The following is a 17,096-nucleotide window of genomic DNA, read 5'->3' as shown; positions in this document are numbered from 1 at the left end:
GCCACACTGCTCAGGAATGGTGGTGGCATGGAGAAGGGGCTAGGCCACCACGTGGACATGTGTGTTGCATGCAGGGATAGGCACATGGATGCGTAAAGGCTGGGCTGATGGGAACCTGTGTGCACACGTGTGAGTGCTCAGAGCTACATATACACCAAGGCTGCAACAACAACATGCCACAGACAGACCACTTAAACGACAAACGTGTCTTCCTCCCAGTTCTGGACGCTGGGAAGTTCAAGATCAAGGTGCTATCAGACTCAGTCCCTGGTGGGAGCCCTCTTCCTGTCTTGCAGACGGCCACCTTCTCATTGTGTCCTCACTTAAGACGGAGAGTGCAAGAAAAGCAAGGTTTCTGCTGTCTCTTCTTCTGAGGACACTAATCCCACCATGATGCCCCACCCTTATGACCTCATCTAGCCCAGTTACCCTCCAAAGGCCCCACCTCCAATTACCATCACACTGGAGGTTAGAGCATCAACATAGAAATTTGGGCAAGGCCGCAATACAGTCCATAGCAAGTCCTGTGCTTGGAAATACCCTGTGTGCATGTAGCGTGCGTGTGAGCAGAGGACGAGACAAGCCCACTGCAGACAGAAGCCTGCGCTCCTCCAGGCCCGATCCGATCCACCTGCTTGCCCCAGGTCTCTGATCCACGTTCCAGGCCCATGCCGCCAGACAGCTCTGTGTCCTATTCAAGTGAGAAAACCACAGCCATAGCCAAAGGCCGCCAAAGTCACCCCATGTTCCCTGAGTTCCCTCCAATCCCAGCAGAAAGTCAGTCCTCCCACTGGGGGTCTGCATCCAGCCCCTCTAGAAGGCAGCCTTCGGACATCTTCCCCCTCAGTTCTCCTCCACCCATTCGCTCTCTCCTGGCTCACTTCTCATCACCAGTCAGATAAGCTCCCACCTCTCCTATCTTAACAAAAACCAACCAAACCAACCAGCCCTCCTTGGAGCCATATCTCCCTGCAGGGGCCACACTATCTCGAAATTTCTCCCCTTTGCAACTAAACTTTATAAAGGAGCTGGGTGCCTCCCTGGCTTGTACCTTCTAACCTCGTACATCTTCAAACTGCACTCTGGCTCTCTCCCCCTTTCCCCGAGACAGCTGTCGCATATGGCACTCAGCACCCCCAGCGCTGAACCCACAGGTCATTTTCATCCCGCCTGCTACTTGGCCCCTCAGCAGACTCGGGTTCTATTGGCCACGCCCTCCTTCCCTAGTTTCTGAGATGCCAGGGACATGCAGCTCCCTCCCACACTGTGGCTGCTTCTTCAGAGTCTCCTGGAGGGTTTCCTGTAAATGCTACAAAATGCAGCTTTGCCCGTCCTGCTCCCACCCCTTCCTCAAAGGTCAACATGCCCAGAACCTGCCAACTGAACAGTTACATGACCTCCACCTCTGGTCATGACCGACTGGACCAGAGGGCCCTCCTGATCCAAATCGTGTTCATCATGTGTTCCCTCCTGGGCTGGGGATCTGAGTCACAGAGGTGCTAGTCCATGCCATGGTCCTTGTCCTGGGAAGACAAGTTAGCATGAGGATGGGCTGGCCCAGATGCAGGAGGGTCAGAGAAAGCCAGTTGCAGAGAAAGAACAAAGCAAAGCGCACAGAGAAACAGAGAACCAAAGACACGGGGGCCCAGATAAAGAGACTCGGTGAGAATTTCACACTGATTCTTAATGGATTCCAGGTCCCAGGTCCCTGGATATACTTTCTGGCCCTGAGCTCGAGAAAATATCCTGAATTCTCGAATAGCTTTTGTTTTGTTTAAGCTAAACTCAAGGGTTTCCAAACCAAACAATTCCAAAAGTAGCTCCTCTCCGTCTATCGTCTCCTAAACACTGATGTTCCCCAGAGTTCTTTCCTAAGACCCCTTCCTCAAATATTCTTTACCATCACTGTCTGGTGGAAATGTAATGCAAGCCACTTATGGAATTTAAAATTCCTAGTAGCTAGTTCTTAAAAAGAGGTAAAATTAATTTTAAGCGTGTATATATGGTAATATATTTTATTTTATATTTATTTAACCCAAAGTATCCATATATTACCATTTCACAAGTAATCAACATAAAAATTATTGATAAAGATATTTTACAGCCTTTACTGTAACCTCTTTGACATCGGCCACAGCAACTTTTTTCATGACACATCTCCAAAGGCAAGAGAAACAAAAGAAAAAATGAACTTGTAGGACTTCATCAAGATAAAAAGCTTCTGCACAGCAAAGGAAACAGTCAAAAAAAACTAAGAGGCAGCCCACAGAATGGGAGAAGATATTTGCAAATGACACTACAGGTAAAAGACTGGTATCCAAGATCTATAAAGAACTTCTCAAACTCAATACACGAGAAACAAATAATCAAATCAAAAAATGGGCAGAAGATATGAACAGACACTTTTCCAATGAAGACATACAAATGGCAACAGACACATGAAAAATGTTCAAAATTATTAGCCATCAGGGAAATTCAAATCAAAACCACAGTGAGATACCACCTTACACCAGTTAGAATGGCAAAAATGGACAAGGCAAGAAACAACAAATGTTGGAGAGGATGTGGAGAAAGAGGAACCCTCTGGGAATGCAAGTTGGTAGAGCCACTTTGGAAAACAGTATGGAGGTCCCTTAAAAAGTTAAAAATAGAGCTACCCTATGACCCAGCAATTGCACTACCAGGTATTTACCCCAAAGATAGAGATGTAGTGAAGAGAAGGGCCATATGCACCCCAATGTTCATAGCAGCATTGTCCACAATAGCTAAATTGTAGAAGGAGCCAAGATGTCCTTCAACAGATGAATGGATAAAGAAGATGTGGTCCATATATACAATGGAATATTACTCAGCCATCAGAAATGATTACCCAACATTTGCAGCAACACGGACGGGACTGGAGGAGATTATGCTAAGTGAAATAACTCAAGCAGAGAAAGCCAATTATCATATGGTTTCACTCATTTATGGAACATAAGTAGCAGGGAGATCAGTAGGAGAAGGAAGGGAAGAATGAAGGGGGGGTAAACAGAAGACGGAATGAACCACGAGAGAGTATGGACTCTGGGAAACAAACTGAGGGCTTCAGAGGGGAGGGGGTAGGGGGATGGGATAGACCAGTGATGGGTATTAAGAAGGGCACGTATTGCATGGTGCACTGGGTGTTATACGCAAACAATGAATCATGGAACACTACATCAAAAACTAAGGATGTACTGTATAGTGACTAACATAACATAATAAAAAAAAAGCCTTCATCATCAAAAAATAAATAAATAAATAAAGTTCTTGCCCTTAAAAAAAAAAAAGATATTTTACAGCCTTTAATTCATATTAAGTCTTCAGAATCTGGTGTGTGTTTTACGCTAATAGCACATCTCAGCTGGGACTGGCTCAGTTCAAGTGCTCAGCAGAGCTCATGGCTACCATATCAGACAACTCAGAAACACTCAGGGCTGCGATTGTCAGCCACAGAGTTCACTATTCTCAAATCTGTATTCCGATGTTTGGAAGAGAGCTTAACAAACATGCAAGAGATGGGCGCCTGGGTGGCTCAGTCATTAAGCGTCTGCCTTCGGCTCCGAGCCCCGCATTGGGCTCCCTGCTCCGCTGGGAGCCTGCTTCTTCCTCTCCCACTCCCCCTGCTTGTGTTCCCTCTCTCGCTGGCTGTCTCTCTGTCAAATAAATAAATAAAATCTTTAAAAACAAACAAACAAACATGCAAGAGATCATGTTACACCCCCTGCTTCAACTTTTCAATGACTTCCCAGTGAGATGAAGTCTACGCTCTGTTACAAGGCCGGTCCGCTCAGGCCCCGACCTGCCTGGATGGCTTCAGTTTCAACACCCTCCACCTTGCACCCTGAAATCTAGCCTCATTCCACTCCTGTCAGTTCCCAGACTGCACCAGCCTCCCCTCACCCCCGCCTTTAGTACATGCCCAGCACTTGACTGCTTCCCATCCCTCCCCCACTGCACTTGGCTGGGGCTCAGAGGGCCACCGGGTGGCTTGGCTGGGTCTCAGCCTGAGAGGAGAATTGGGCTCAGTGAGGAACACGAGCCTCGCCGCCCCACCCCCCCATTTTTCAGCTGTCCAGAATTCCGGGTGGTTCCTGGGATGTCTTGGCTGTAACCATTCCTGGGCTGTTTCAGGGTGTTTATTGCAAAGACACCCAGGAAGGTGAAGGGAACATGCCCAGAAAAGTGCTTCCCAGTCACATGGTCAGGACTCCTGGTGAACTGGGATGCCCATCAGGGGGGTACATGGCCCATTCCTCTTGCCATTCCCAAGTCCCCAGCCTGGATTCCACCCTTTCTCCACCTCTGCTGTTACTCTACAACTCCAGCTCCTTCTGCTTGCCCTACTCCCCACTCTCAGTCCCTGAGCTCAGCCTCCGACTGGCTCAGAAACTTGTCATCCAATATGGAGCCCCTCTCTTGGGCAGACTCGTCATGCCGAGCCACCTCATTGGTTACTCGCCTCACGTCCAGCCTTTAAGTGGCAGTTTGGGATGAATTTCTAATTTCTGCACCGTTCATTGGCCAGGGAAACCAGGCCATGAGACCTAAAACTCACAATTGGCTCCCTGCTCAGAAGGTTGCTATGTGCCTGGCAGGCATTGGAGTTTGCCTGACCTCTCTCCAGGCCAATCATTTCAAACTCACACTTAGGACTTGTGATCTGAGCAAAAATATTTTCTCTGACCTGTAAACCATTTATTTGAAAAGTCTCACAAAACAATCAGAATCAAAATCACATGGTGTCGTGCACTTTAAATCCCATTTGTTTAACAGAATAAAACAAAACCTGGATGTCTCGGAAAATCTGCGATATGTGATGGCTGCTAGCACAAGAGAAAGAGCAATGGGGAATCAAGAGGGCCAAGTTCTAGATGGGTATGCTGTGTTATCAAGGACAAATCCCTTGCCTACTCTGGGCCTTGGTCTCCTTATCTGTACCATGAGAAGTTTTCATGTGAGGGATAGCATTCGTCTCTGACGGTATGTGGTTCTGTGGCTCTTGGCCAATCAGAAGTCCAGGATTTGACCCCTTCTCGGTGAGCATGGCCAGAACTGAAGTCCACATTCCAGTCAGTCCAGGGAGTCCAACTCTGAGTATTCAATGACCCAGAATGTCCCTAAAGATAGTTCTCATTCAGCCAATCATCCGTTATGGGTGCATTTCTATCCAGAAACTCTCCATGAGCTGGGAGGCTGGTGGGAAGTCTCCTTGCTAGCCAGATGACCCCAGGAGCCAACCACAGTTTAGTCCCTGAAGTCTCCAGTTGAGCCTTTTCCAGGCTTAGCCTGTCTTGGAGCTGGTCAGGACCTAGGGAGGGGCTCGTCTCAAAGGCAGGGCTGGGCACACGCTCAGAAAGGGAGGGTGCTTGTAGGGGCCACCATCTCCCCCACTGCCCTCAGCACTCCTCCCACTCCGCATGAGGGCACCAAGTCCTGTCAGGAGATTGGCCCCAGAGCCCCCAAGCTGTTTGTCCAGCTGTCTTCACATCCCCAGGCCACAAGGCTCTTATATACCTTGGCCTGGAGAATGTTGTCAGGCATCTGGACACCCACTGGGTCCCAGCCCAGAACCCACACTGGGTGGTGGGAGGGAGGCTGGGCTGAGTTACATCCCTCTCTGGGCCTCCCTCTTCTCTTCTGTACGTGATGAGACTGGATGAGCCCTAAGACCTCTTTAGCTGGGCAGTGCACACATCTAAGCAGCAGGAAACAACCTGACTTTGAAGTTAGATTAATAGGTCTGAAGCAGTGTAAGACTTCACGTATCCCAGCACCTCAACGGACAGTAAACACCCTCCCAGCTTAATACACTAGAGTGTAGTTTGTGTAAACTGCCCAACGATAGCAGGGCATCTTGAGTCATTACAAGAGAAGTCAGGAATAAAACTGCTTCCCCCCAACAATAAGACTTGGAGATTTATGCCTGGAAGAACTGAGAAATGCCCCCTCCCTTCATGGCCTTTTGCATCAGCTAATTCATACAGGGCCTGGCTACCTCCCATAAAACTCCAGAACCCTAACCATCCATGCTGTTCAGACATATGCCAAAGTATCTGATGCAGTGGGGTGGATGGACAGTCAATAGAAGGCAGATAACAGGGAGGGACAGCCAGAGACCCCAAATGGAAACACACAACACAGAAGAGTCTGGCATGAAACCTCAAACCAACAACCAAGTTAGAACATGGTGGAGAAGAGTGTTGGCCTGGACCCAGGAAGGTTGGAGTCCTGACTTGGCTCCTCCAGTGGCAAAACTGGTTATGTATGCCTGGGAAGGGAGAGGGCCACCATGTTTCAGAGTCCAGGCTACTCTGCTGTACTCCAGCAGAACATGGAGGATGAGGAGTTCTCCTCCTCACCCTGCAAACATTTTCCCTACTCCAATAAGAGCATGGGCATTCTTACAAATATTCTGGTAGGAGTCATCTGTATGCCTGGAATATCCATGGCCAAGTGGGCATGGGAATGATCACTATTCAAAAAAAGTCTGGGACATCTCTTAGGGTAGGGTTTCCCAAACTTAGCACTATTGACATTTGGGGTCCAGAAAATTCTGGATTATGGGAGGCTGTCCTGTGCATTGTGGGATGTCTGGCAGCATCCCTGGACTCTACCCACTTCATGCCAGGAGTGCTAACCACCTGAGTGATCTGATGAGATCTGATTGCTTGGATCTTGGGTTGGGAACGCGAATAGAGCATGCTGGAACTTCTTGCTTTTATTGGATTTTATTATTTTTTTAAGTGGGCTCCACACCCAGTGCAGAGCCCAGTGAAGGGCTTGAACTCACAGCCCTGAGATCAAGACCTGAGCTGAAATCAAGATGCTTAATCGACTGAGCCACATAGGCACCCCAACAACTTCTTGCTTTTAATTTGCATAGTGCATAGTATATAAACCATGGACTCTGGAGTCAGTTTACTCGAATCTAAATCCAACCAAAAATGTCTCCAGACATTGCCAAATGTCTCCTGGAGGTTGGAGGGAGTTGCGGGGAATCACCTCCAGTAGAGAATCACTGTTCTTAGGGTAAGACGCGCTTAGGCCTATTTTCTCTCTAAAATCCGCATGATACTGTCACCTTTTTACCAGAAACGAAAAATAAGAACAGCTCATACTCACTGAGCTTCAAAGCACTGGCTTCTTTAAGATCTTTACTTAAAGGAGTCACTTATTTAATCCTTAATCACCCAACAAGGCAGACATGGCTGTTACATCCATCTTACAAACAAGAATACTGAAAGATACGGGATTTTAGCAACTTGCCTTGGCTACACAACCAGCAAATGTGGAATGAGGATTTAGACCCAGGTAAACTGACTCCAGAGTCCGTGTTTTATATACTATACACCACGCAAATTGAAAGCAAGACGTTGTTGGGGTGCCTGTGTGGCTCAGTCGATTAAGCATCTCGATTTCAGCTCACAAGGACGCCTGGGGGGCTCAGTCGGTTGAGCATCTGCCTTCCACTCAGGTCGTGATCCCGGGGTCCTGGGATCGAGCCCGGCATCGGGCTCCCTGCTCAGCTGGGAGCCTGCTTCTCCCTCTGCCTGCTGCTTCCCCTGTTTGTGCTCTCTCTCTCTCTTTCTCTCTCTCTCTCTCTCTGACAAATTAAAAAAAAAATCTTGATTTCAGCTCAGGTCTTGATCTTAGGGCCGCAAGTTCAAGCCCCACACTGATCTCTGCACTGGGTGTGGAGCCTACTTTAAAAAATAAATAAAATAAAATAAAATAAAATAAAATAAAATAAAATAAAATAAAATAAAATAAAATTCAGTAAAAGCTAGAAGTTGCAACGCGCTCTATTGGCATTCCCGACCCAGGATCCAACCAATCAGAGCTCATAGAAGCCCATCCAATCAGAACTCGGCACTGCCCTGATCTCGAGCGATCAGGGCTCAGGAGCTAAACCGTTGGAGGAAATCAAGTGATTGTCTTAGAGTTGTGGCTACAAATAAAATACATTCATGCTCACTGAAAAAATAACAAAAACAAAAAATTGTGAACAGAGACAACAAGACAAAGGGAAAATTCTGAATCAGAATAAGCCAAAAGGGAAAAGCTGAGACACTGGAAGAATCAATCTACGTCATGTACGATGTTGGTCTTAGGTCCCTCTCCTTCAAAAGTAGCCTCTGACCTTTTTAATTTCTTCCGACTGAACAAAGCTGTGGTCCCATAAGATATGAGCTGTCCCCAGGAGACCAGAGACTGGGGTTGCCAATTTTAGCAAATAAGAATACAGGATGCCCAGTTAAATCTGAATTTCAGATCAATGAATAATTTTTTAGTATAAGTATTTCCCATGTAATATTAGGGATATACTTATACTACAATAAAATGTATTTGTTGATCCGATACTGGGAGTTCTGTATTTTCTCTCGTAACCCTTCCCAAAGGCAGATTGCTTGGATCTTGTCCACTATAAAGGACAGAAGCCCCTCACGAGGCCACCACACTTCCCAGAGCCCAGTCTTCTCACAAAAAAGAAGACAATAAGGTCCCACCTGGCCCCCTCCGGCCCCCAGATGCCTGGACACGCCCTCCCAGTACCTTCCCTCTCACCACCCCCACTCCAGTCCACTCTCCTGCCCTTTATCCCCACTTGGAGAATTTCCACTGACACAAGGATACTCAGAGGGTTAATCCTTCTGATACCAAGTCACACTTTAACTCATTCCCTCCAGGCCAAGGATTAAATCCTGCCCATGTAGGGGTCAGGGTTACCACAGACCCTGAAAGCTGAGCACCCCACCCCCAAGTGAGGGGAGGCTCAAGGGAAAGGGAGGGACAGAAGACAGAGAGAGCAAAGGAAGGAGGGGCAGCCAGCCAGGCTCCTGTCCCCCCACAGAGCCAGCTCCAATTCAGCTCAAGGAACAAGTCAGCTGCAGAAGCAACAGCGGCTTCTCTGCTCTCGCTAAGGACGGCAGCACACGGACACACGAACAGAAGCGCTCAGCCCCCAGCCGCTCGGCCAGGCCTGGCCCCATGGCCTTCAACGACCTCCTGCAGCAGGTGGGGGGTGTCGGCCGCTTCCAGCAGATCCAGGTCACTCTGGTGGTCCTCCCCCTGCTCCTGATGGCCTCCCACAACACCCTACAGAACTTCACCGCTGCCATCCCCAGGCACCACTGCCGCCCGCCTGCCGATGCCAACCTCAGCCAGGATGGAGAGCTGGAGGCCTGGCTGCCCCGGGACAGGCAGGGGCAGCCCGAGTCCTGCCTCCTCTTCACCGTCCCCCAACAGGGACCGCCTTTTCCCAACGGCACAGAGGCCAACAGCACGGGGGCCACAGAGCCCTGCACCAATGGCTGGATCTATGACAACAGCACCTTCCCTTCCACCATCGTGACTGAGGTGAGGATCCCTGGGCCCCCTGCTCCAGAGGCCGAACGGACATGCCCTCCCCTCTGAGACAGACAGACAGACAGATGCAGACACACACACACATGCACCCCCACACACACACAATCTCAGATTCTCCAGAGGCCAAGATGGGAAGATGAAGAAAGGGGTTCAAGATGGGGGCCTTTAGAGAAAAGGGGGACATCAGAGTCAAGATAAGTCTCTTGGCTACCAGGACCAGGGAAGCAAAAAGCAAAGGGAAATGTTAGGGGACGAGGGTGACATAGGCCTCAGAGGGCCAGCCCAAGGGAGGGGAAGGGGAGCCCCGTGGCCCAGGTTCATCTCTGCTTGACCCTTGCCCCCTCTCCCCACAGTGGGATCTTGTGTGTTCTAACAGGGCCTTACGCCAGCTGGCCCAGTCCTTGTACATGGTAGGGGTGCTTCTCGGAGCCATGGTGTTTGGCTACCTGGCAGACAGGTCAGTCCTGGGTAGAGCCATGGGGCTGGGCCGGGCCTGGGCCTCAGCTGGGTTCGTGGGAACCAGGTGGGAAGTTGGCCTGACCACCTGGGGCTGGTCTGAGGACCTACAGGGCCAGCCTCAGGATACCGCACAGGTCCTCCAAAGACCCCCAGCCCAGAGCCTCCCCCAGGCCAGGCACTCCTCTCCCTACCTGGCCTGGCACGGTCAGCCCTCAGGATCCCTGCTGCTGTTCTCCCCTCCCCCCACAGGCTGGGCCGCCGCAAGCTGCTGATCTTGAACTACCTGCAGACAGCCGTGTCAGGAACCTGTGCGGCCTTTGCTCCCAACTTCCCCGTCTACTGCACCTTCCGGCTCCTCTCCGGCATGTCGCTGGCTGGCATCGCCCTCAACTGCATGACACTGAGTGAGGGATGCCAGGAGGGCAGGGCGGGTCCCTACCCACTCCTCTCTGACCCCCCAACCCAGCAGCCCCTTTCCAGCTTCCTCTCCTTGCCATCCCCTCCGGGTCCTGCCCGCCCTCTTTGGGGCAGCCAACATTACAGCCCTTTCCCCGGACTCATACCATTTTTAGGGCCAGGTGGTTCCCATAAACGACTGAAGCCAACTAGGTACAAGAGGACTTAGGGAACGGTGAGGACTGTAGACAAAGGAGGGTCACAGCCCCATCCAGAGGGGCCATAGCCACTCAGCTGCTCGAGCCAGAAGGGTCAGGGCTGTCAGATCTTACTCCCTCCTCTTTATTAATGTAAAATTCCCCAATTTTGTAATGTTGGAAATTAATTCTAATATCTTTAACATAGGACAAGCCAGCATCATGTAGACCAAAGCACATTTACGGCCTGAGCATGGTCTGTCCATGAGCCATCAACGTGCATCTTTGATAAATCAGCCCCTTCCCCCTGGTTCTCAGAGGAGGGACCTGAGACTGGGAAGAAGGGCAAGGATTTACCCAAGGTCATCCCTCAAGCCCAGGAGGGAATCTATGGATTGGGGGTTCTCTGGACTACAGGAATTAACTGGGATGGGGCCAGGACCAGGGCAGGACACCTACAGAATTCAGCCCCAAAACCCAGCCTACGTGTCCAAGTCTTTGCCCCAGCAGCCGTATCAGGAGCCCACAAGGAACAAAGCTGGGCCTCTTCAGACCACAGCGGAGAGGTGGTCCCACTCCCACCTTGACTTTCCTGGATAGAGGAAAGCCAGTGTCTCCTCTGAGCTGCTCTGGCCACTGAATTGGCCCAGGTTGAGAAAAGCCAGCACTGAGTGGTCAGAGAAGCTCTAAAGGGAAAAGGGGTCCTCGCCAGGACAGTAGGTTAGGGAAGAGCAAGACACAGCGGGGGAAGTGGAGGGGGCAATTTCTAGGGATTCCAAACCCATCTACCCATTCCTCCCTCCACCGAAAGTCCCCCATGTCCCCCATCATGGTACACATCCTCATTTGATGTGTCTTCCACTGAGCCCCAGGACAGATCAAAGTTTGGGTGGAGAGAGGGGTCTTTGCCTGGCCCAGGGGTCTCCACCCACCGGGCAGCCCAGTCAGTGGCACCACTCTGTTTCCGCCCTCTTTCCAGATGTGGAATGGATGCCCATCCACACGCGGGCTTGTGTGGGCACCCTGACTGGCTATGTCTACAGCCTGGGCCAGTTTCTCCTGGCCGGTATGGCCTTGGCCATGCCCCACTGGCGCCACCTGCAGCTCGCGGTCTCTGTGCCTTTTTTCGCCTTCTTCATCTACTCCTGGTATGTGGCCCCGGGTGGGCAGGGGTGCCCAAGGGCTGCCCAGAGGGCTGCAAGGGACAAGACATCCCCCAGATCCCACTGCACACTCCACTGCACAGACTCAGAGAAGGTCAAGGCCAGAGGTCAAACCCAGGCCAGTGCCTCCACGGGACAGATGGGAGAACTGAGGGAGGAAGGATTTGCCCCCCAGGGATCCAGTTCTTCAGCTCCCCCCGACTCTCCAGCCTGCCTGTGCCACTGCCTTTACCCAACACCTCAAAGCTGAGCTCCTGGGTTAGGGAATGGGTCATCACCAAGCTGGATGTTGCTTTGTGGTCCTAGAGAGAGGGATTTGGCAAAACCTCTGGGTTCCCAGCCTTAAATGAAATCCCACTGCAGAGCTTCATTTCATGGGCTCCTGACTTGTTAAGCCCACCCCCTGCCCCCAGCCCAGCCGACTGGAACTGAAGCCATATTGACACCTACCCCCACCGCCTGCTCCCAGGTTCTTCATCGAGTCGGCCCGCTGGTACTCCTCCTCCGGGAGGCTAGACCTCACCCTGCGGGCCCTGCAGAGAGTGGCCTGGATCAATGGGAAGCGGGAAGAGGGGACCAAGCTAAACATGGAGGTAAGACCCCCCAAGACCTCCCATGACACCCTAAGAGGAGTCCACCCTCAAACTCAGAACCCAGGTCTCAGAGGGCTTCCCTGAGTAAGGGGTTAGGCTGGGAGGAGCTTCTGGAAGAGTCCAGGCCCTGAGCCCCACCCATCCTGGCAGGTGCTCCGGGCCAGTCTGCAGAAGGAGCTGACTATGGACAAAGGCCAGGCTTCCGCCTTGGAGTTGCTGCGCTGCCCCGCCCTTCGCCACCTCTTCCTCTGCCTCTCCATGCTGTGGTAGGCCCAGACAGACCAAGCGATAGAGAGACAGACACAGAGACAGAGCAAGAGACAAAAGGCTGGTTGGGGAGAGAGTGGATTCAATGGGTGGAAGAAGCCAGACAAAAGGGAGGAAAAGTCAGCAGACCTGCCATGAGCAGCAGTAATCCTCCACCAGGGACAGTCTTGAAGAACCAGATGACATCCCCACAGTTCACTTCCAGTCCCTACACTGGGCACCAACCTCTCCATCTTCTTCTCCTTTTATCAACTCTGTTTCAATATGGAAATACCTCATCAGGATTGGTCAGCCCCAGAGTCAGTAGAATGACATCTTGAAGGCAGAGACCAGTCCAGCTTGCAAAACATTTGGAGACTTCACTGGCCTTGCAGGGCCTGCCAGAAACACAAGCACAGGCGATAAGATGCCTAAAACTCATCTCCAAAAGTACACATTGGGCAAGGCTGGTATCAGCCAAAAATGTTCCTTTCCAATTGCAACATGCCCCATTACCCTTCTGATGTGCTCCCCTCCTGAGCCCATCACCAGAGTAACTTCATGACAGTTAGGAGAAGCACGGTCAACAATTCTACCAATGAATTTTTTTCGTTCCAATTTGGGATTTACTCCAGGTTGTGGGTCCTATCCAATAACCTGAGCTTCATTTCATGGGCTCCTGACTTGTTAAGAAGCACAACAGCCATCCCAGACCCATGCACAGGTCTGAAAAGCTCTGGCTTTTCCCCACACCGTGACTCTAAAGATGTGGCTGGAAAATCCACCCGCCCTCAGCCCAGTATCAATAGATAAGATAAAGACTAAAACTATATAAATCTTATACGACAACTAAGTGAAAATCCCCTCATACACCAGAAGATTGAGAAATTTGGGGTATTGGAGGACTACCCCACCCTTAGACTGAATGCATACTAAATGTCGGAAGAAAGGTTAGCCAAGGCAGATTCCAGCTTCTGAAGCAGGGTCATAGAGTAGCTCACCCCTATTTTGAATGAGCACCCCCCTTAACCCTTCCTAACCAACTCCATACCCATCACCCCTCCCCCACTAGGTTTGCCACTAGTTTTGCCTACTACGGGCTGGTCATGGACCTGCAGGGCTTTGGGGTCAGCATCTACCTAATCCAGGTGATTTTGGGTGCTGTGGACCTGCCCGCCAAGCTCGTGGGCTTCCTTGTCATCAACTCTCTGGGCCGCCGGCCTGCCCAGATGGCCTCACTGCTGCTGGCAGGCATCTGCATCCTGGTCAATGGGGTGGTACCCCAGGGTGAGCACCCACGAGTACCCTGGCCCTTCATCCTTAGCCCTATCCCCAGATTCTCAGCCCCCACTCCCGAGCTCCCACTGACCCCCTCCTTTCTCTCTAGATCAGTTCATTGTCCGAACCTCTCTTGCTGTGCTGGGGAAAGGCTGCCTGGCCGCCTCCTTCAACTGCATCTTCCTCTATACTGGGGAGCTGTACCCCACAGTGATCCGGTGAGTGGGAGCCTAGTGGGAGGGGTCTTGGGACAAGACATCCCTACCCATAGGTCAAACCCCAGAGCACCGCCCAGCGTGCCGTAGCCCAAGGCCCACTCCCAGCCCCCATCAGTGCAAGGTGTATGTCAGCTGCTCAGCACACATTTCGTGGCTAAAACACAGATGCGCCTGCCCGCTAAGCCCTTACCCCATCCAAGGAAAAGATCTCAAAAGGAGCCCCAGCTGGGGAAGGGTAGAGAGCCAAGAAGACCTATCTCAGAGGCAATTCATCGAACTCTCCCTCCCCCCACCTTGATCTCCAAAGAACAAGTTAGAAGCTGCCACCCAATCTACATTTTATCCATAAACCAAGTGGTACGTCTGAAACCAAAGACCAAACAGGAAAGTAATTTCTTATCACAAAAATTTCATAATGCTGGTGCTTAGTAGCTGTATGGATAAACACAGCACTGCGTTTTGAGTACCAAAATTGGGGGGGGGGGCATTTTTGTATTGAGAAACAAGACACCCGTGTCTATTAATAAGAATGGGACACAAAATTCACATGAGATGTCACAGAAAGGCCAGGCATCCCTAGGCTGCTGGGACTGAGCAGGATCATGGTTTCTGTCCTGAGCCCTCCCAGGATTTCAGGGGAAAGAGTAACCGTATAAAGCACTTACTATGCGCCAGGCATCGTCTTAAACCTTTTATAAATATCAACTCATTGGATCCTCATGACAAGCCTGTAAGGTAGGTACTAGGACAATCCCCATCTTACAAATGAGAAAACTGAGCCGCAGAAAGGTTAAGTGACTTGCCCAACATCACACAGCTTATAAGTGAGGAAGCTTGGATTTGAACCCAGTTTGTCTCCCAAGTCAAGGTTTTTAACCTCTGCTCTCTCAGAAAATGTTCTTAACATATTCTTAACATGCAACTTCCAGGTCCTCTCTCCTGGAGATTCTAATCCCATAGGACTGTGTGGGCTGGGGCAACTATAACACAAAATCCCGCAGGAGATCTGAGAACGATCGGCCTAAATTAACTGTCTCATTTAACAGCTCAGGAAACTGAGGCCTGGAGAGGAAAAGGGACTCTTCCTCGGGTCACATAGCAAGTTAAGGGCAGAGGCAAAATTCAGTCTCCTGATTCTTTGGCCAGAGCCCTTCCCAACCTGTTTTTTGGTTTTTTGGTTTTTTATTTTTTTACTCTCCAAAACAAATGCCAAATTGGTTTGCTAATCAAAGGGGGAATAGAGGAGGCCTCGGCCTGAGCTGCCCTGACCCCAAATTCAGCCAGCACCTCAGCGTTCATGCTAGAGCAGTGACTGACACCACCCCACCTTGGGCCCCACAGGCAGACAGGCATGGGAATGGGCAGCACCATGGCCCGTGTGGGCAGCATCATGAGCCCCCTGGTGGGCATGACTGCTGAGCTCTACCCCTCCGTGCCTCTCTTCATCTACGGCGCGGTCCCCGTGGCCGCCAGCGCTGTCACTGCCCTCCTGCCAGAGACCCTGGGCCAGCCACTGCCAGACACAGTGCAGGACATGGAAAGCAGGTGGGAGCAGGGACTTACCCTGGGTCACACGCCCAGGCTAGGGTGGCACTGAGGCTCAAACCCAGGCCTCCTCGTTCAGGCCAGGGCTCTTTGTCCACTTTCCCAGTTGGCTGGGGATCTCCTAGAGTCCTTCCGGGGGCTCCTGGCTCCGGGGAGCAGTAGCCGGGGCAGAGAGATGGTAGCTGGGCATGGCTGAGTGGAGAGCTCCCTGGAAGCCCCCAGCTCCTAGCCCTGGCCTGAGGCTGGTACCCAGGATACCGCTCTCCTACCCCCAGGAGAAGAGGAAAACCAAGGCGGCAGGAGCAAGAGCAGCAGAAGCAGATGGTCCCGCTCCAGGCCTCAGCACGGGAGAATGTACTCTGAGCACTGAGAAGGGGCCTCACAGAGCCCGAAAGCGAGTGAGGGTCCTACAGGTCCTGAGCCACCCACTCCGGGAAGGGAAAGGGGAAATGGCGGCCCAAGGGTCCAGGCTGTGGTTCAGGAAAGCACCTCCCTGGGGTCTCCCGCCCTGAACAGACTCCACCAAGACCGCGTCATTAAAAGGTTTGTGTGCAGCGTCTCCTTTTCTCTCTCTTGTCTCGAATGTATAGCCACTCCGCATCAGCCAGCGGCCCAAAAGTTCATACAGCCCAGTCCCCTGCCCTCAACCTGCCAGGACTTTATAAACCATCCCAGAGAATTGGAGAAGAATCTCTTACCTGGGCCCCCTCTCCTGCGCCTACTTTCCATCCTCTTCCTTCCCTCTCTAGCCTGTTCAACTATTTCTGTGAGTTTTAAATATCCTAGCTCCTCCCCTTCCCTATCGGACTGGAAATTGACAAGGGACTGAATGAAAGAAGCCAGCAAAGGGGGAGAAAAAGGACCACAGAGGCTGTGACGTCAGGAGGCTGGCCCCAGCGCATCTAGATTTCAGCAGGGTCCAAACTCAAAACCAGTTTGCCACTTCCAGCTTTCCCGGCTGGAGGTTCCGCCCACTAGCTACCCTAATCCTTCCCACCGCCCTCCATGGATATTATTTGCTGTTCTGCCACCTGCAGGCCCCGGATTAGTGGAGACAAAGAAAGAGGGAAGAGGGAGAGGGAAGGGTAGAACCCAACCAGAGAGCACCAGCACTGAGTGCTACTTTGGTGCCAGGCACTGTCCTAAGCACTTTGCAATCACTGATTCATTTAATCTTCCCAGTAACTTTCTAGAGGTAAGTACTATTGTTATCCCCCATCTCACAGCCAAGAAAATCAAGGCACAGAGTGGTTAAGTCACTTGCCCAAATTCACACCGCTAGTAGATTGTGGAGTCAGGGTTAGAATGCAGATAATCCGGCTCTGGAATTCATGGACCTGAACCCTCCACTGCCCAGAGTTGTAAAGCACTGAGACTTCGGCCTCTTGCACCCCCAGGGCCTGACTTCTTCTCTCTCCTGGCCCGAAAAGAGAGAGAGAAGGCTAAGGGGGAGGAGAAAAAGAATCCTGATAGAAACCATGTGAAAGGAGGGATGGAAAGCAGTTTCGGGGTCACAGTCAGGAAGAGACAAGGATATCCAATCACTGCATCAGCAAGGAAGCTCATTTCAAGGAAGCCTGGGGGTGGGGGGGGCATGGAAAAGACAGCCCTATT

At 51.3% G+C, this 17,096-nt stretch overlaps 1 protein-coding gene across 2 annotated transcripts; it reads left to right on the top strand.

The window, feature by feature from the left end:
• Nucleotides 1–8,714: 8,714 nt before the first annotated feature.
• Nucleotides 8,715–16,041, top strand: SLC22A6 (solute carrier family 22 member 6). Of its 2 annotated transcripts, XM_045793723.2 has the most exons (10): nucleotides 8,715–9,378; nucleotides 9,741–9,844; nucleotides 10,096–10,250; nucleotides 11,419–11,587; nucleotides 12,072–12,195; nucleotides 12,346–12,461; nucleotides 13,514–13,728; nucleotides 13,829–13,937; nucleotides 15,279–15,482; nucleotides 15,758–16,041. In XM_045793723.2, the coding sequence occupies exons 1-10, from the start codon at nucleotides 9,010–9,012 to the stop codon at nucleotides 15,843–15,845; spliced, it is 1,653 nt and encodes a 550-aa protein (XP_045649679.2). In that variant the 5' UTR covers nucleotides 8,715–9,009; the 3' UTR covers nucleotides 15,846–16,041. The 2 variants fall into 2 exon arrangements, with proteins under 2 accessions (XP_045649679.2, XP_045649680.2); XM_045793724.2 differs by lacking the exon at nucleotides 15,279–15,482.
• The last annotated feature ends 1,055 nt before the right edge of the window (nucleotides 16,042–17,096 follow it).

Source organism: Ursus americanus, chromosome 24 (assembly GCF_024610735.1).
Source record: "Ursus americanus isolate L20-20 chromosome 24, mUrsAme1.1.p, whole genome shotgun sequence".
Lineage (NCBI taxonomy): Eukaryota > Metazoa > Chordata > Mammalia > Carnivora > Ursidae > Ursus > Ursus americanus.
Note: the sequence above shows the minus strand (reverse complement) of the source record. Positions and strands in the feature narration are given on the sequence as shown.

What these genes read in the sequence shown, in the direction of transcription:
- SLC22A6 (XM_045793723.2), top strand. Translation starts at nt 9,010, where the DNA reads ATGGCCTTCAACGACCTCCTGCAGCAGGTGGGGGGTGTCGGCCGCTTC. An exon ending in CCTCAACTGCATGACACTGA is followed by an intron (nt 10,251 to 11,418) that starts GTGAGGGATGCC and finishes CCCTCTTTCCAG; the next exon opens with ATGTGGAATGGATGCCCATC. An exon ending in GGACCAAGCTAAACATGGAG is followed by an intron (nt 12,196 to 12,345) that starts GTAAGACCCCCC and finishes CCATCCTGGCAG; the next exon opens with GTGCTCCGGGCCAGTCTGCA.